Genomic DNA, 20,290 nt, shown 5'->3' on the forward strand with positions numbered 1-20,290 from the left:
GGAGAAAACGGGATTATGGCAGAGTCTTCAATATTTACTGTTCTCCCGTCTTTGAAACGAAACGTACATACGTTTAGATGTAATTTTATATATAGTTATATTTATTTAATATAATTTTAAAAAGAAGCATAAACACAACGAGGGGTGTCTGTTTTATCTGTTTTTGTGACTAACGTTTCATTAGTATAACCATGGAGTATAAAATTCAATATAAATTCTCGGTATTGCATTGGACTCTATGATCGGCGGAAGTTATCGAGCATCCTTAATCCTTCACCGGAAATAACGCCGTGCATAGAGCCCATTGAAGTGCTGTACATATAACTTCAGTGTAAGTTTCAGGACCAAAAAATCGTCCAATCGTTGATATGATATGATATGATGCCCATTTTGTGCATTTCTGTCAACACTATCAATGCCGAAATGACTGAATCTGCAGCAATCAGGTAAGTAAAAGCTCTGTAAGTTGTTTACATTCATTATTATTGTAAAGTTATGTGCTTTGAGAGATTAAGTAAACTTTGTTCATTTCTCAAGGCCACGAGTTAGTATCTTGAGGCCACGAGTTATTATCTTGAGGCCACGAGTTACTATCTTGAGGCCACGAGTTAGTATCTTGAGGCCAAGAGTTACTATCTTGAGGCCACGAGTTAGTATCTTGAGGCCAAGAGTTACTATCTTGAGGCCACGAGTTACTATCTTGAGGCCAAGAGTTACTATCTTGAGGCCACGAGTTACTATCTTGAGGCCACGAGTTACTATCTTGAGGCCACGAGTTACTATCTTGAGGCCAAGAGTTACTATCTTGAGGCCACGAGTTAGTATCTTGAGGCCACGAGTTAGTATCTTGAGGCCACGAGTTACTATCTTGAGGCCACGAGTTACTATCTTGAGGCCACGAGTTACTATCTTGAGGCCAAGAGTTACTATCTTGAGGCCACGAGTTAGTATCTTGAGGCCACGAGTTAGTATCTTGAGGCCACGAGTTACTATCTTGAGGCCACGAGTTACTATCTTGAGGCCACGAGTTACTATCTTGAGGCCACGAGTTACTATCTTGAGGCCACGAGTTACTATCTTGAGGCCACGAGTTACTATCTTGAGGCCAGGAGTTACTATCTTGAGGCCAAGAGTTACTATCTTGAGGCCACGAGTTAGTATCTTGAGGCCACGAGTTAGTATCTTGAGGCCACGAGTTAGTATCTTGAGGCCACGAGTTACTATCTTGAGGCCAAGAGTTACTATCTTGAGGCCACGAGTTACTATCTTGAGGCCACGAGTTACTATCTTGAGGCCACGAGTTACTATCTTGAGGCCACGAGTTACTATCTTGAGGCCACGAGTTAGTATCTTGAGGCCACGAGTTAGTATCTTGAGGCCACGAGTTAGTATCTTGAGGCCACGAGTTAGTATCTTGAGGCCACGAGTTACTATCTTGAGGCCACGAGTTAGTATCTTGAGGCCACGAGTTAGTATCTTGAGGCCACGAGTTAGTATCTTGAGGCCACGAGTTAGTATCTTGAGGCCACGAGTTACTATCTTGAGGCCACGAGTTAGTATCTTGAGGCCACGAGTTACTATCTTGAGGCCACGAGTTACTATCTTGAGGCCACGAGTTACTATCTTGAGGCCACGAGTTAGTATCTTGAGGCCACGAGTTACTATCTTGAGGCCACGAGTTAGTATCTTGAGGCCACGAGTTACTATCTTGAGGCCACGAGTTAGTATCTTGAGGCCACGAGTTAGTATCTTGAGGCCACGAGTTAGTATCTTGACGCCACGAGTTAGTATCTTGAGGCCACGAGTTAGTATCTTGACGCCACGAGTTAGTATCTTGAGGCCACGAGTTACTATCTTGAGGCCACGAGTTACTATCTTGAGGCCACGAGTTACTATCTTGAGGCCACGAGTTAGTATCTTGAGGCCACGAGTTAGTATCTTGAGGCCACGAGTTAGTATCTTGAGGCCACGAGTTACTATCTTGAGGCCACGAGTTAGTATCTTGAGGCCACGAGTTAGTATCTTGAGGCCACGAGTTACTATCTTGAGGCCACGAGTTAGTATCTTGAGGCCACGAGTTACTATCTTGAGGCCACGAGTTAGTATCTTGAGGCCACGAGTTACTATCTTGAGGCCACGAGTTAGTATCTTGAGGCCACGAGTTACTATCTTGAGGCCACGAGTTAGTATCTTGAGGCCACGAGTTAGTATCTTGAGGCCACGAGTTAGTATCTTGAGGCCACGAGTTAGTATCTTGAGGCCACGAGTTACTATCTTGAGGCCACGAGTTACTATCTTGAGGCCACGAGTTACTATCTTGAGGCCACGAGTTAGTATCTTGAGGCCACGAGTTAGTATCTTGAGGCCACGAGTTAGTATCTTGAGGCCACGAGTTAGTATCTTGAGGCCACGAGTTACTATCTTGAGGCCACGAGTTACTATCTTGAGGCCACGAGTTACTATCTTGAGGCCACGAGTTAGTATCTTGAGGCCACGAGTTAGTATCTTGAGGCCACAAGATAGTTATAGTTAATTTTTTTTTGCCAAAGTGGGACTAGAGGGGCTCCGTACACAACAACAAATTAAAAAGCAGCTTATTTATACTGTACTCACCCCTGCAGGACATTACACTGCTCCACACACTCCGTCCCACGTTTGTAATTCACACACGACACACACTGACCTGGTCCCGGCCCCCAGCAGCCTGCATCCGCACACAGGGGGTCACAGATTCTCCCCTCTGAAACTACACAAGAGAGATAAGAATGTCCTGTTTGATTCCATAATCAAGCATGCAATGGAATATCATTCATTATGGGAAACACATTTTTTAACAAATGGAAAAATCCAAATGTAGTTTCTAGTTTAATAGACAACTGTAACTGGATGTTTCCACCAGGATTAGAGTTTATTTTGATGGTCCACTTCAGTAACTTTCCAACTACATTTGTGTTAGTAGACTGTTAAATTAGGATTATATGTTGCAAGTCTTGCATAAGTTGTAGTTGCTTAATGTCTTAAGTGGGTCATCAAAATAAAGCATTTTCTAAATTAGTTGTAAATACTGTTACTGCAGACAGAAGTTACAGCAAGGATGCCATTAAGAATGTGTCTGCATGATATTTCAATTATGTTGTGACTGTTTTAAAAAACAACAAGACACTCAAGGCTGTGCTCTGCATATAGTCACTCTACTGCATGCCATGCTTTCAGGATTTAAAATATGACTCTTTTACAGTCAAACCTATTTGGATGGCAGTTGTTTCTCATGGGGACAACTGCACAAATACATTTGCATTAGGGCTGGGACGATACACCCATCTCACGATTCGATACGATCACGATTCTAGACCATGGCGAATAGCTGAATCATACAATACAGACTGGACAAGATGTATAAGATGAGTTTACAAAACAATTCATCACATCTTTCTGAGTTTTATTTCAGAAGCATCATACAGTACTTCATTCTCTTGAATAAATGATTCAATAACAAATGCATTTTTTTAACAGTCACTTAATTGTCGATAAATGCGTTATTTTAAAGGGATACTCCACTTTTTTTGGGAAATAGGCTCATTTTACCACTCCCCCAGAGTTAAACAGTTGGATTTTACCGTTTTTAAAAGAATATCACTATACAGACAGACAGTTTCTGGTCTCATTGACTTCCATAGTATATTTTTTCCCTACTATGGAAGTCAATGAGACCAGAAACTGTCTGTTTAATGATATTCTTCTAAATATAAGAAAATCGGCTGAATTGATTCGAAAACGGTAAAATCCAACTGTTTAACTCTGGGGGAGTTGTAAAATGAGCCTTTTTCCAAAAAAAAAAGTGCAGTATCCCTTTAAGCACAGAGTTTCTATCAAAAGCTGATTTACTCTATTTTGACCGCTACTGTAGACATCAGTGTGTATATTTGAACTTTAAACTTTCATCCCAGTACTTATAATAATTTGAGCTTTTTTTATCACAGAAATAATGATACAGTGAGGTTGAAAATACTGTTTGTAAAGCCGTTTCATGACTTTCTCTGGGTCAGCGGCATCACAGATTTGAATGTTGCGATATGATTTTGTCAAAGGTTTAATAGAAAGATGAATTTCTACGTGGAAGAAGATCACGTGTGCGGTTTGAATCGAGATTACAGTCTTTTAAAGATGAATCGTGCAGCTCTACTGTCTTATTATCTCTCTCTCTCAGCATATGAGTAGCGAGAGGGCTTTTCAGTGCTTGCCGCTTTAAAGCGACCACTTCGGATATTACGTCACTAAAGCCAACACATTTTATCCTCTGTTGGAACAAAAGTGGCTAACTTCTGTCAACCTCGTCTTTAAGCAAGGACAAAAATAAAGCAATTCAATTTATATTAATATCGATTCTGGAATTAAAAAAAACGATTTTAAAATCGTTTTTAATTTTTTTTTTTTTTTACGATTTTAAAATCGTTTTTTTTAATTCCAGAATCGATATTAATATAAATTGAATTGCTTTATTTTTTATTCTATTATAGGTGAAGCATTTGTGAATTTGTTTTTTCCTCTCTCAAAATAATGGATGTCATTTTAAAAATGTGGAAATTACAATTTAAATTAAAACTGCAAATTACAAATTACCATACAATGATTAGCGGTGGTCAAAATGGATTTCCAGAACAACTTTTGTATTGATCCATTCTTGTAAACACAGAGATGTGGATTAAGACAGCTATTTAATTACCACACACACTTAAAAAAAAAAAAATAATAATAACTCGGCCATTATTTTTTAAATGGGAGAAAAACACTGACAATCTAGATTTATTAAACTGCATCCCCATGAGAAACAATCACCATCCGAACAGGGCTAAATATAATGGTCTTTTACCACATGTTTGCGGGTCTTGGTTGTTGCTGCTGATGAGGTTGTGTGCCTGTGTGGGGTGGAGCATGGGGGACCAGGGCAAAGAGGAGGTGTAGCACAGTCTGGAGTTATTATGAAACAGTACTAAACCTCCGGTGACACTGCGCAAGGAACGCAACCCGAGAGACTCGATCTGCAAAGACTGAACTCCCAAAGACAAAACACCCCTGCAGAGAGATAAACCGAAAAACGCATTATAAGGCAATAAGATACTAGAGTTAAACTACAGTTACATGTGCACATGTCCTTGATATGATGATGAATTGTTCATGGTGGGTTTTACATTTTAAAGCTACTAGTCTATCATACACCAATCTTTATTTTGACTACAGTGTGGAAAATTACCTACAATTGTACAGATTAACTAGGCACATTCCTTTCTCACAGTCTGTCTAGTTAGAACTGGCTTGAGGGGTTGAACGGAAAGAAAAAAGATCCATCATGCAGCAGGTGTAGAGGATAATCATTAACCTTTGCAACGAATAAGAAACTGCAGGCTTGATAAGTCTAACTAGACGTCAGACAAACAAGAAAGCGGGTGAACGGTCTAGCAAATAATGTGTTTAAAGACTGGATCAGGAAACGGGAAAAGGGGGGGGAAAGACAGACATACTTACTTGTAAAGCATTCTTCCTCTGATCACCTTCAGGTTTTCAAAAACACTCAGATTAAGCAAATAATCTGGCCATGCATCTATGTACAGATATCCTAAAATACAAATATAATGTTATTTAAAATGCAAAACTCATTTAATGACACACTGGTACAGCTAGTAACATTGCTATGTAGATTTCAGTTCTCAAAGATCTATCGACTTGTATTTCCTTTATAAGTGAGATCTTCACCTGTGATTTCTTTAATCGACTTCAACTTCTCGAGGTCACTCAACTGCAGTCCAGATGAATTGGTAACTGCATTGCTGTATTGACAACACAATATACTTTAACATTACAAGTGTAACGATAGATATAACAATACCAATCAATCATGTATGGACAAATTGAAATGAGAAGAGGTCAGTTAGTTATTCTGAACCCATTTGACTTTATTTCTTCTGTGAAACACAAAGTGAACTGCAGGAGAATGCTCACACAGCTCATTCCATACAATGAAAGCTAAACTCTAAACGTATTCTAAAAGCATACACATATTCAAGACACTGTGTCAAGTTTGAAGTCAATAGGTAAGTTGCGAATTAAACTTGTGCAAAAAATTGAAATATTGCATAAAACGTTTACGAATATGGCAACGTTTCCATCCCATGAAAAATTGGCTCAAAGTATCAGTAATAAAATAATAAATAGTTGCTGCAACCAGGGAAGCCCGTGAGGCTTTATTTCCTATATAATGAATGACTTGCGCCTAGCATGCAGATGAAACCGCAATAACAAATGCTGTCATGTCATAGGCGAACGTTTGGTTGGGAACGCAAACGTGTGAGACAATTCTGGGAGGAAATTATATCAAATCATTTAGATGACAGACTTTGACTATAAAGTCCGCTGTTTAGTCCAGTTATCCAATTGCATGATCTTTTCAGGGAAAATCAATTTTTTCGTTGTACACTGAAAAATGTATTCAGTAAATGTGTTTCTATTGCAGTTTATGTGCATGTTTTCTTATTGAATAAAAAAATTAACCGCCTCATCTGTGGAGATTTTTATTTTAAGATTTTCCATACACCATTTTTTTTTTGGGTTATCCCATAACTTTCATAAAATAAGTGGATGCAATGATAGTTAGAGTGTCTCTTCACACGTAAACTGAAACATGTTTGAGAGGTGAAAATGATCAATAATTACCGGTACTTAAATTTCAGTCAGTTCCTCACACAAAGCTATTGTGTGCATTCAGAAGAGCGCATGTATCATATGGACCACTTTTATGAGTATTTCTGCTTTTTTTGTAACAAATTTTAGTAATATCTTCATTTTTTTCATTTTCATTTCACAGACGCAAGAGGACGAGCAAAATAATGGCTGAGTAGATCACGGCATTGTAATTTGTAGGTGAAAGAGTTCCTTGCTTACGCTTTGAAGGAGTCTGAAAGAAAAGCCAAACTGCCGTAGATCTTCTCACAGCCAATGAACATGCCAATGTTGGTGGAGTCCACCACTGTCACCCCCTGAAGGCTTCCCATTCCTAGCCCATAACACACTAACAGACAGAACATGCCTAATCAATGAATACTACTATAAGAATAAAAGAAATTATGCAGACAAATTATTAATTTAATACACTACCGGTCAAAAGTTTGGAATAATTATGTTTAACTTTTGATCAATTTAATGCATTGTAGTGTATTTCGGTTTCCACAAAAATGCTAAACAGCATATATTAGAATGGTTTTTGAAGGATCATGTGACATGATCACATGTAGTGATGGAGTAATGACTGCTGAAAATTCAGCTTTGCCATCACAGGAATAAATTACATTTTAAAATATATTTATATAGAAAAGGGTTATTGTCTATATTACTGTTTTTACTATATTTTGTATCAAATAAATGCAGCCTTTTTGATTTGAATTATTCCAAACGTTTGAATGGTAGTATGTGTATATACAGGTCACTATTTTGGAAGAACTCTGAGAATACAACTTGTCTTAAAGGAGTAGATCACTTTAAAAAAAAACTTTTGCTGATAACTTACTCACCTCCATGTTGTCATCCAAGATATCCATGTCTTGCTTTCTTCAGTCGAAAAGAAATTAAGGTTTTTGATGAAAACATTCCAGGATTTTTCTCCATATAATGGACTTTACTGGGAACCAAACGGTTCAAGGTCCAAAAGACAGTTTCAGTGCAAACTGTTCAAAGGGCTTTAAACGATTAGTAAGGGTCACAGGAAACAGACGATGAATAAGGGTCTTATCAAGCGAAAAAAAGTTGAAGTTTTATAAGCTCAAATGGTTGCCTTGCTCTGTTTTGTGATGCGCGTTCATGACTCTCCTGTTCGAACTCGTTCATCAAAATGAACGAATCTTTTTCCGAGTCAATTCGTTCATTTCGTTCGTTGAATCAAACAAATGACACGAAAAAAGATTTGTTCATTTTGATAAACGAGTTCAAACAGGAGAGTCACAAACGTGCATTACAGAACAGAGCAAGTTGACCATTTGAGCTTATAAAACTTAAACTTTGTTTTTGTTTTTTAAATGAGTGATCGTTTCGCTTGATAAGACCCTTATTCATCGTCTGGAATCGTTTAAAGCCCTTTGAACAGTTTGCACTGAAACTGTCTTTTGGACCTTGACCTGTTTGGTTCCCAGTAAAATCCATTATATGGAGAAAAATCCTGGAATGTTTTCATCAAAAACCTTAATTTCTTTTCGACTGAAGAAAGAATGACATGGACATCTTGGATGACATGGGGGTGAGTAAATTATCAGCAAAAGTTTTTTTTAAAAGTGAACTACTCCTTTAAGAAATTCTCTCAGAATTTGGAACACAACGACACTTAAAATCAAGTTTGTGTAGCAAGCTAGAATCATTAGCAGCCATGTATAATCCTATGTACGTTTCAGCTGAAAACATACACACATACAGACCTTTTGGACACTCTCCCTCACACCTTTCACATTTCTGTGATTCTTGTCCATCTGGGTCGACAGTGATGACTTCCTTGTTAGATTTAGGACAGACCATTGTACATGCCACTTCCATGGCCAAATAGTTATCTAAAGAAGTAGAGAGTACAGTATATATATATAAATGCATACAAAGAGAAAGAAAAGGCAAGACCTTTGTTTGCATTGTTAGCTAATCAAACGCTTGACATACGGGGACACTGTTTAACACATGTGGCTCCAAAGCTGAACTTTTTGTCCTTGTTAGGTTTGGATTGGAAGGAGGTTGGGTCGTAGATGGTGGGCGGGGGGCAGTTGTCTTTACACGTCCCACTGTCATTAAAGTGACGGCAGGCCTAAACATGCAAAAATAGAATGAAACTGATATCATTATGTCAGTTAGACATGAACGACATAGATGCAATATTAATGATCTTTTTACCAGACAATCAGAGTCTTTCGGCCCTGTGCACCCGGCAGCACACTGCACATGACAGCAATCGTTGGGATTCGGACCCTTACAGCGCCGACAGCCAGACGAGCATTGCACAGAGGTCACTGCAGAGAAAGAGGGACATGCAATGCTGTATCATACCAGGTCGGACCAGATTCAGAAGGAAGAATTCCATTACGTTTCATGGCAAAACACAAATAGTAAGATACTAATCTGGTCAAACTGTGTCTATTTATTCTCTTATAGAGAATGCAGAATTGAACTGATCAGAGATGTACTCTTATAGGTTAAATACTGTCAAAACAAGTGCCGAACCAGATGAGCACCAAAAATGTCCAACACATTAAAGGGTTAGTTCACCCAAAAATGAAAATTAAGTCATTAATTACTCACCCCCATGCTGTTCCAACCCCCGTAAGACCTTCGTTCATCTTCGGGACACAAATAAAGATATTTTTGATTGAATCTGAGAGCTGGATCAGTCCTACATAGACTGCCTAAGGGACTGGCTCTTGACGGCCCATAAAGTCATTAAAGAAAAGGTTTAAATATTCCATGTGCCTACAGCGGCTCAATTATACGTTTATCAAGCGAAGAGACTACTTTTTGTGCGAAAAAAACATAAATAACGACTTTATTCCACTATTTCATTACTTCCTTATGGGCGCATGCGCGAGAACTGAGACGAGGACGTTCTCATTCGTCTACTTCTTGTTACCGGCTGCTCACCGCTTAGGAGTTTTACCGCCACCTACCGTATAAGATGATGTGCTGATATAGCTGGAAGCGCAAAACTTTCTGTTTACAAGCAGAGGAAGATGCGCGCTGTACATACGCTTTTCAATTTACGTATTTTCCGCACTATAAGGTGCACTTAAAAGCCTTTAATCTTCTCAAAAAACGACAGTGTTCCTTATAATCCGGAGCGCCTTATATATGGATCATCATTTTATACGGTAGGTGGCGGTAAAACTCCTAAGCGGTGAGCAGCCGGTAACAAGAAGTAGACGAATGTGAACGTCCTCGTCTCAGTTCTCGCGCATGCGCCCATAAGGAAGTAATAGAATAGTGGAATAAAGTCGTTATTTATGTTTTTTTCGCACAAAAAGTAGTCTCGTCGCTTGATAAACGTATAATTGAGCCGCTGTAGGCACATGGAATTTTTAAACCTTTTCTTTAATGACTTTATGGGCCGTCAAGAGCCAGTCCCTTAGGCAGTCTATGTAGGACTGATCCAGCTCTCAGATTCAATCAAAAATATCTTTATTTGTGTTCCGAAGATGAACGAAGGTCTTACGGGGGTTGGAACAGCATGGGGTTGAGTAATTAATGACTTAATTTTCATTTTTGGGTGAACTAACCCTTTAACTCATAAAAAAATATCATAAAAAATTGACAACACAACGATATGATTATTATAATATATTGTATGAATTAGAGCTTTTAGGGACATGAAAATGTATTTATTAAATATGTGATGGACTGGTAATCTTGATTATTATGGCAAAAAAAACTATGTTCATCAAACACGAAAAAATACAAATATGTCAATGACACTCACATGTTTGGCAGTCCTGATCTGTTTCTCCCCAACATCCACCGGACACAGAACAAGAAGAAGAACATCGAGGACCTGAAAAACAGATCATTATTATTGAGCAATAACAAGTAAATGATGCATTGGATCGTGTAATGTGTAATATGATAGCTCACTCACAGTTCTTTGGAATGTCTTGCAGGTACAACAGTTTGTTTTCAAGTGTTGGAACGGTGTCTTTCCAATTAATCTTCTGGGGAAAGCAAAGTAGAGGATTTCCCCAAATATAAACCCCGCCGAGCAGGATTTCTGTGAAACAGTCAATCATTTTACTCACAAGGTTTGTTTTCGTGACTGTGCAACAATTTTTTTTAGAATTGGTAACACTTTACTCCAAAGAGTGTGTATAAGACTGAAGTGACACCTTCATAACCATGATATATGTCTTGAATATGAAATAGGGTTTATGCATGTTTATGATAACTGTCATTAAGTGTCATTCGCTCAGTTATGCCATTTTGAATGCAAATATGACATTGTTTAAGATGTCTTTGTTATGACATCTTGACATAAACTATAACATCATAACCTGTCAGTGTTTTTGTCATAAAATGAAGTTAAACTGTCATGTGGTAGGCTTTGACATTGGCTGTCATGAGACCATTATAACGGTGTCATTATTATTTTTCGTGACCTCAAATACAGTGATACTAACTGAATTTGTCATTAAAAAGTTATAATGGCCTCATGACAGCCAATGTCAAAACCAACCACCTAACAGTTCAATGTAATGTTAACCAATAAAGCTAAGTGGATAATTAATCTGCTATGTCATGTTTATGACAGGTTGTGTCATCTTAGTAATGTCAAGAATCTTTTTTTGAGTCATTTGGTTGATTCAACAAACAAAATGAGCGAATTGACTCGGAAAAAGATTTGTTCATTTTGATGAACGAGTTCGAACAGGAGAGTCACAAACGTGCATCACAGAACAGAGCAAGGCGAGCATTTGTGCTTATAAAACTTAAACTTTGTATTTTTTTTTTAAATGAGCGATCGTTTCGCTTGATAAGACCCTTATTCATCGTCTGGTATCGTTTAAAGCCCTTTGAACAGTTTGCACTGAAACTCTCATTTGGACCTTGTACCGTTTGGTTCCCAGTAAAGTCCATTATATGGAGAAAAATCCTGGAATGTTTTCATCAAAAACCTTAATTTCTTTTCGACTGAAGAATGACATGGGTATCTTGGATGACATGGGGGTGAGTAAATTATCAGCAAAAGTTTTTTTTTTAATGAACTACTCCTTTACCTGTAATAGACTGGAAAAAAAAAATGAAAGTAGTACTTTCAGTAGTAAGAAAGTAAGACTTTCACTCTTAAATCTATAATAACCTAATATAAATTTGACTGAAAGTCCAACACTCCTTACCTGTAAGACTCCTGAGGCGTAGTTCTCTCAGGCCGAGTCCCAGCTGACTCTGGTTGATGTTGTTATGCACTGCGAGAGCGTAGCTGGAGTTATACAGCTGACTGCCTCGTATGATCCGCAGGTTGTCCAGAGGAACTGAACCCACTGAGACGTGAGCTATCAGCACATACCCCTGAACCTCCACAATCTCCTACAGACAAACATGAGCATCCTTTCATTTTTGATTATTTTATTGACATTTGAGACTCATTATTAGTGAGTGGCAATTCTATTGTTCTTATCAGTTGTGTAAGAACTCATGAACCTTTCTAAAGCCAAATTACATTTAAAGGTAAACTTTTACTTGAAATAGGATGTTAGGATGGGTCATTCATGTAATGCAGTTCCTTTGAGCTGTGAACTTTTGAAAAAATGATAATGCCTATGAAATTTAAAGGGTTAGTTCACCCAAAAATGAAAATTAAGTCATTAATTACTCACCCCCATGCTGTACCAACCCCGTAAGACCTTCGTTCATCTTCGGGACACAAATAAAGATATTTTTGATTGAATCTGAGAGCTAGATCAGTCCTAGATAGACTGCCTAAGGGACTGGCTCTTGACGGCCCATAAAGTCATTAAAGAAAAGGTTTAAATATTCCATGTGCCTACAGCGGCTCAATTATAAGTTTATCAAGCGACGAGACAACTTTTTGTGCGAAAAAAACATAAATAACGACTTAATTCTACTATTCCATTACTTTCTTATGGGCGCATGCGCGAGAACTGAGACGAGGACGTTTTCATTCGTCTACTTCTTGTTACCGGCTGCTCACCGCTTAGGAGTTTTACCGCCACCTACCGTATAAGATGATGTGCTGATATAGCTGGAAGCGCAAAACTTTCTGTTTACAAGCAGAGGAAGATGCGCGCTGTACATACGCTTTTCAATTTGCGTATTTTCCGCACTATAAGGTGCACTTAAAAGCCTTTAATCTTCTCAAAAAACGACAGTGTTCCTTATAATCCGGAGCGCCTTATATATGGATCATCATTTTATACGGTAGGTGGCGGTAAAACTCCTAAGCGGTGAGCAGCCGGTAACAAGAAGTAGACGAATGAGAACGTCCTCGTGTCAGTTCTCGCGCATGCGCCCATAAGGAAGTAATGGAATAGTGGAATTAAGTCGTTATTTATGTTTTTTTCGCACAAAAAGTATTCTCGTCGCTTGATAAACTTATAATTGAGCCGCTGTAGGCACATGGAATATTTAAACCTTTTCTTTAATGACTTTATGGGCCGTCAAGAGCCAGTTCCTTAGGAAGCCAATGGAAGAGTGATCCAGCTCTCAGATTCAATCAAAAATATCTTTATTTGTGTCCCGAAGATGAACGAAGGTCTTACGGGGTTGGTACAGCATGGGGGTGAGTAATTAATGACTTAATTTTCATTTTTGGGTGAACTAACCCTTTAAACTTGAAGCATCTCTATAAAATGGTATTGCAGACTTTTAAGAAATATGTTCTGGTTAAACTTAGGCACACATTATTCATTATAATGTGATTATTTACACACTGGCAAGAAAATGAACATGAGTGAGTTTGGAAATGCTTGAGCACCAAAGAAATCTACCTGCTGTATAATAAAGAGCTACCCTAACACACACACACACACGACAGTCCCGTACCTGCAAAAAGGAGAGGTCTGGAGTTCCCTGCAAATGCGTGATCTCCAGGTTACCATGAACAACTTGACAGCCCGTGTACAGCAGCCTGAGCATCTCATAATGATTCTCGAGACTGGAGGGTAAAGCCAGCTTCATATCCGTCCCAAGACATACTGAAAAGTAAAACACAGACACACACATCAGCAAGGTTGTATAAAATGAAGGCCTCTTGAGTTTCTGTGTGTACGTAAGTGATATGATGAATGATTTTATCGAATGAAACGGTGAAATCTCTCAGAGCAGCTCTGCAGATGAAATTCATGCATTCATGTACTCATATAGTGACACCACAGGACAATAAAGTTAAACACATCAGCAATAAAAAATAATTAAACATCTCTGTAAAGTCATTTTTTTTTGCATATTATTGGTATGACTGAAATTGGATCATTGCAGCAGCAAAGACTCTAGTTAATAAAGTAAGATTAAATACACAAAGCATATTTGTATATTATTTAACATATTTCATTATTGCAGGTTTGTGTAATATTCTGAGTTTGCATGTTACTGTTTTTAATTCATTTTGAGGAATACTGAATCTGTTTCTGTGCAAGTGATGTGAGTAAATGCATGCTCATTTAGTCTAGAACAACAATAACATCATATTTACACAGGACACACAACGACTCCGTTGATCTTACGATTCCTCTCGACATGGGGATAAGAGAGCTGCCAGTCAATAAACGGGAAAACAAAGTAACTTGTGTTTTGTGTAGAAACATGGATGCATGATGGGACTGAGATTGAATAATAAGTCACTATTTTCTCCTGTTTACACTTCCTCTTTCATCATCCTAACATTCCCTCGTGTGTGTGTGTATATGTGGGCCTTGAATGGAAAACAACTCTATTCGTTCATGTCTCTGGCAGGCTCTGTTCCCTTTCTCGCTCATTGTCCTTCTGTTTCTACATAATCATTTTTACTCCTACTCAAACATATTTTAGACTGGCTAATAGTCGTATTATACACCACAAACATTTTGCCAAAGACATCCAAACCAACAGGTTTGCACACACGCACACGCATGCTCTGAGCACCTCTGCACCCTCTACAATGCTAGCCTAGCATATGAAACCAAATTTCACGAGAGACAACTAAAAAATGTCTTTAATTAGCCCATGGCTCAATTGTACTATAATGTAATTGAGTTAAAATAAGTTTAGCACAGACATAATTTCACAAGTTTCACACAAATAATCAGATTAAAAGAAGTATGTGTATTTGGCGAGCTGTCCGAAGAGATGGCTTTGTATTCAGAGTACTCTCCACGTATCCCTCCCTGGCTCTGATAGAAACCAGCCTAGAGTGAGGAGTCGGGTGGCGGAGGGATGCTGAAAACTGTCACGGATCATAGGTCAGCGTCGTATATGTATAGGCCTCCTCTCGTGCTGATTGGATAAATCATTTGAACGTGTTCCTTCCGAAACGTTAATCAAACATAATTTCATTGCACGCGCACTCACTGTGAGAGAAAGAGAGAGGACATGAAGGGCTCGTTGACAGAACCGTCAGACTGGAAATGTTATTATAACAATTAGTTGCATTTAAAGGGATAGTTCACTTTGAAATTCATTTTTGGTATGTTTTAGCTTACCTCAAGGGCATCCAAGATGTAGATGGAGGTTTCCGCAGTATTTTCAATTTTGATATTTTTAGGTCAAACCATTTTTGTCTGTCAGTCATATAATGCAGGTCTATGGTCACCACCTCAAAGAGCATGCACAGAGAAGTCCAAATTAAACATGATTTAATGACTCGTAAATGTAAGTACACATTGATGGCCTAAGATACGAAACGAGCAGTTTGTGTGAGAAATCGAACAGTATTTATATCGTTTTTACTTAATTGTAACCACAGCCACGTCCAAGTGATCTGAGGGCGAGGGCGCTATGTAACTATGGTTACAAGAGGTAAAAACGATATAAATACCGTTCGTTTTCGTGTCTTAGGCCATCAATGTGCATTTACAAGTCATTAAATCGTGTTTAATTTGAACTTCTCTGTGCATGCTCTTTGAGGTGGTATAATATACTTAGATATATCAAAATCGTCTTCCATTGCGATTTCCCGTATATCTAAATGTTTAGTGAAAGGCAAAACTTTCGAAATCTGTGTAAACAATGCGTGACGTAGACGCGTGAATGATCACTTGCGGCGTAACATTGGACACGGTTCAGTTCGGTTCAGTTGGATATCTGATTCAGATCAGTTCGACGGCTATTCACAAGAGGTAAAAACGATATAAATACTGTTTGTTTTCTCACAAAAGCCACTTGTTTCGTGTCTTAGGCCATCAATGTGTGCTTACATTCACGAGTCATTAAATCATGTTTAATTTGGACTTCTCTGTGCATGCTCTTTGAGGTGGTGACCATAGACCTCCATTATATGACTGACAGACAACACCAGTTTGACCGAAAAATGTCAAAATTGAAATTTACTGTGGAAACAAAGACACCTACATCTTGGATGCCCTTGAGGTAAGATAAAACATATCAAAAATTAATTTCAAAGTGAACTGTCCCTTTAAGAAAGTAAAATGATAATGATTATTTAAATTCCAATACTTGTGTGTTATTTGGTGAAAAACATTAGAGCACTCAAATATGACACTCAAACCTCATTGGTTCTTGTGGAAACTCAAATGTGCAAAAATTGTTTTGTTTTTTTGATAAACTGTGCCTTTAATAACAGGTACTCCAATAACGTTTCAGTAAAATTCCTATTTGATGAAAAGACGAATATGAAAATGGATTTTAATGATGAAATAGAACACACCTTTTTTATCACAAATGCCAAGTGCATAGGCTTTCTAGAATTACAACTATAGCAAAATTTTAGTTAAGGACAGTCCGTTTCACAAAGTCACATATTGATCGGCACATTTGACAATAAAAATAAAAAATATGCATCTGTTGTGTTACGTGTTATTGAAGCTGTGTGTTTTATCCAAAAGCAGCCACAATTGGCGCCGTTTGATTCATAAACAATATTTATATTTAATATTTATATTTAAACAATATGAATGTAAGCCAGAGGAGAACTGGCCCTGCCCTGACTGAGCCTGGGTTCTCCCAAGGTTTTTTCTCCATCCAATCTGATGGAGTTTGGTTCCTTGCCACTGTCGCCTTGCTTTTGGCTTGCTTTGAGCTTGCTCAGTTGGGGTTATTTAGTGTTTAGCAATGTTGTTGATCTGTGTTGTGCTACTTTCATGTTATCAGTGTGAAGCTGCTTTGATACAATCTGTATTGTGAAAAGCGCTATATAAATAAATGTGACTTGACTTGACTTGACAATTAATTACTTTTGGTGGTGGTGGTATCATGGAAACTGTCTGTATTCTTGATAAAGCCGCTGAAATTGTGTATCCGAGACATATTTATATCTGGAGGTCAAAAACATGGTTATTTCATGGATTTAGTAGAATTATCTAATATGTTGGCCTAGGCAATTTTCCTTTTGTTTTATGTAGCAATATTATTCAATGCTCTACCATCTGTACTCAGTAGTTTTTAGTTTCATAATTGTAACAGAGACAGGTTTGTTTACAGTCTGAAAAACAACTTTGGCATTTACATAAAAAAAACGTAAGAGGGTACTTCACATTACGGCATCACCCCTTTCGTTACTTCAGATGCCCCTCTAGTGCTCTGCATGCTGAACCTCATTGGTTCTTGCACGTAATAAGAGACATAACTATTTGAAATTTAACAGCCATTGAATACTTAGTTTTGAAATATTTTATTTTGAAAAACATTTATCTGAATTTATTTCACCCCCTTTGAAATTATTTTACTTTGGAAACCATGTATCTGAATTTATTTGTTTCGAATTTAGCATTGAATTTAAAATTTTTGATTTCTATTTTAAAAACCTGAATTTTGATGAATATTTTTCAATGCTCACAAATTCAGATACAAAAAAAAAATCAACTTACAGAATTTCAGATAAAATACATTCAGGTTGATCAAATTCGACAGCCCAAATTCAGATCTCAAATTCAACTGTTAAATTCAGATCTCAAATTCAACTGCTCAAATTCAGATCTCAAATTCAACTGCAAATTCAACTGTTCAAATTCATCTCAAATTCAACTGTTCAAATTCAGATCTCAAACTCAACTGTTCAAATTCAGATCTCAAATTCAACTGCCTAAATTCAGATCTCAAATTCAACTGCCCAAATTCAGATCTCAAATTCAACTGTTAAATTCAGATCTCAAATTCAACTGTTAAATTCAGATCTCAAATTCAACTGCCCAAATTCAGATCTCAAATTCAACTGAAAAATTCAACTGTTCAAATTCATGTCAAATTCAACTGTTCAAATTCAGATCTCAAACTCAACTGTTCAAATTCAGATCTCAAATTCAACTGCCCAAATTCAGATCTCAAATTCAACTGTTAAATTCAGATCTCAAATTCAACTGCCCAAATTCAGATCTCAAATTCAACTGCAAATTCAACTGTTCAAATTCAGATCTCAAACTCAACTGTTCAAATTCAGATCTCAAATTCAACTGCTCAAATTCAGATCTCAAATTCAAGTGCTCAAATTCAGATCTCAAATTCGACTGCCCAAATTCAGATCTCAAATTCGACTGCCCAAATTCAAATCTCAAATTCCACTGCCCAAATTCAGATCTTAAATTCATCTGTTAAATTCAGATCTCAAATTCAACTGCTCAAATTCAGATCTCAAGTTCAACTGGCCAAATTCAGATCTCAAATTAAACTGTTAAATTCAGATCTCAAATTCAACTGTTAAATTCAGATCTCAAATTCGACTGTTAAATTCAGATCTCAAATTCAACTGCTCAAATTCAGATCTCAAGTTCAACTGCTCAAATTCAGATCTCAAATTCAACTGCACAAATTCAGATCTCAAATTCAACTGTTAAATTCAGATCTCAAATTCGACTGTTAAATTCAGATCTCAAATTCAACTGCCCAAATTCAGATCTCAAATTCAACCGCTCAAATCCAGATCTCAAATTTGACTGCCCAAATTCAGATCTTAAATTCAACTGTTAAATTCAAATGCTCAAATTCAGATCTCAAATTCAACTGCACAAATTCAGATCTCAAATTTGACTGTTAAATTCAGATCTCAAATTGAACTGCTCAAAGTCAGACCTCAAATTCGACTGCCCAAATTCAGATCTCATATGCGACTGCTCAAATACAGATCTCAAATTCAACTGCTCAAATTCAGATCTCAAGTTCAACTGTTAAATTCAGATCTCAAATTGAACTGCTCAAATTCAGATCTCAAATTCAAGTTAAATATTCACATGGTAACATCCGGTGAATAGATATGTCTCTTATTTGCTTCCATATGAGCATGTTTGTTGAGTGCTCTATGTACGTTCGCTGAATGGTGTTCAATGTGAATAAAGCCTAAAATAAATCTGTGTTCGTCATAAATGGGTCGTGTCTCTTCAGAAGACTTGGATTAAACCGCTTAATTGATATCTTTTGTGAATATCTCTTTATGAATGTTTTGTGAACAGGTTTTGACCTTGAAGAGAAGGACAGAAATCATTCAGATTTCATTAAAAAAATAATCTTAAAGGTTTGAAAGGACATAAGGGTGAGTAATTGACACAATTTTCATTTTTGGGTGAACTAGCTATGCCTTTAATAACAGGTAGCCAACTCCAATAAAATGTCAGTCAATTTTTGCTTACAATGTTTATTTGTGGTGAAATGTATATTTTGGAGAATCACATTTTTATTTATTCTGTGCTTTAAAACATGCAGTAACAAACTGACAAAGTAAGCAATGTATATATAGCAAAACAAGCGCTCATAAAGACACATTCCTTGTCATTGGAAACGTGTTCTGTCACACGGTGGTCTCTAGGACAACAACACAAGAGAGACAGATTGAATTTAAATCAGTGCTCTTTACCTGTGCAGTGAGTAAATTCACCACACCTACTTGGTGTGCGGCCAAACAGGAAGTAGAGTGTGTACTTCACCAAGCGTGTAATCAATAGCTTTTCAGCTGCCAAATTCTTTAACCGCTGCTGTCACGGAGACTGATCTCACCGACAACAACAACAATACAGAAAACAGAGTGCAAGCTGACATTTACAGCGACCAAAGATCAACTGCTCTCTACTCGGTCCTGACCTCGGTTATAAGAAGAGAAACACCAAAGATCTGCCCAAGACAACCATTCCTATCCTTTACCACTGCCCACAGGAACAGGGCATTATCACTTTGACCGCGTCCTCTGGGCATTGACCTCAAAAACAGTATTTGCATCAAAATCGATAACACAGCGATGACAAAAACACTCAACTAAAGGGAACGTTTAAGTGCACAATGACAAATGAATTCAATTTGTGAACCAAGGGCATAAACAAAATAAGTGTTGGTCACTAATATAGTGTATGCAAAAATACATTTTCCTTATTCATTCAAATCCACATGTAATCAGTGCTTTTCTACGTGCATATTCTCCTCTTGCACATAGTCAGTCACACAGCAAACAAGAATTACTCAACCGACAGGAAGAACAGGATTTGGATGAAACCTTGTGTCTCTGTGTTTGGGAAGCGTGCATCACTCCGTCCATTCTGACACAAAATACTGATGTATGCATATGCTGAACTAATGCATGCGAGCATTCCCGATGAGATAATGACCTTGAACATACTTTACATAGAAGATAAACAAA

The 20,290-nt window shown here is 37.6% G+C and overlaps 1 protein-coding gene across 1 annotated transcript in view; it reads right to left on the reverse strand.

The window, feature by feature from the left end:
* Positions 1-20,290, reverse strand: part of erbb2 (erb-b2 receptor tyrosine kinase 2) — a 48,408-nt gene that overhangs the window by 22,023 nt on the left and 6,095 nt on the right. Inside the window, exons 2-13 of the mRNA XM_089121818.1 lie at positions 13,564-13,715; positions 11,898-12,087; positions 10,646-10,774; positions 10,490-10,561; positions 8,917-9,032; positions 8,689-8,830; positions 8,457-8,585; positions 6,937-7,063; positions 5,752-5,825; positions 5,524-5,614; positions 4,871-5,073; positions 2,614-2,746 (exon numbers count right to left, since the gene is read on the reverse strand). Of these exons, the coding sequence (XP_088977944.1) occupies positions 2,614-2,746; positions 4,871-5,073; positions 5,524-5,614; positions 5,752-5,825; positions 6,937-7,063; positions 8,457-8,585; positions 8,689-8,830; positions 8,917-9,032; positions 10,490-10,561; positions 10,646-10,774; positions 11,898-12,087; positions 13,564-13,715 (1,558 nt within the window). The remainder of the gene's footprint in view (positions 1-2,613; positions 2,747-4,870; positions 5,074-5,523; positions 5,615-5,751; positions 5,826-6,936; positions 7,064-8,456; positions 8,586-8,688; positions 8,831-8,916; positions 9,033-10,489; positions 10,562-10,645; positions 10,775-11,897; positions 12,088-13,563; positions 13,716-20,290) is intronic.

The sequence above is a fragment of the Pimephales promelas genome, chromosome 17 (assembly GCF_988280905.1).
Source record: "Pimephales promelas chromosome 17, fPimPro1.hap1.1, whole genome shotgun sequence".
NCBI classification, from domain to species: domain Eukaryota; kingdom Metazoa; phylum Chordata; class Actinopteri; order Cypriniformes; family Leuciscidae; genus Pimephales; species Pimephales promelas.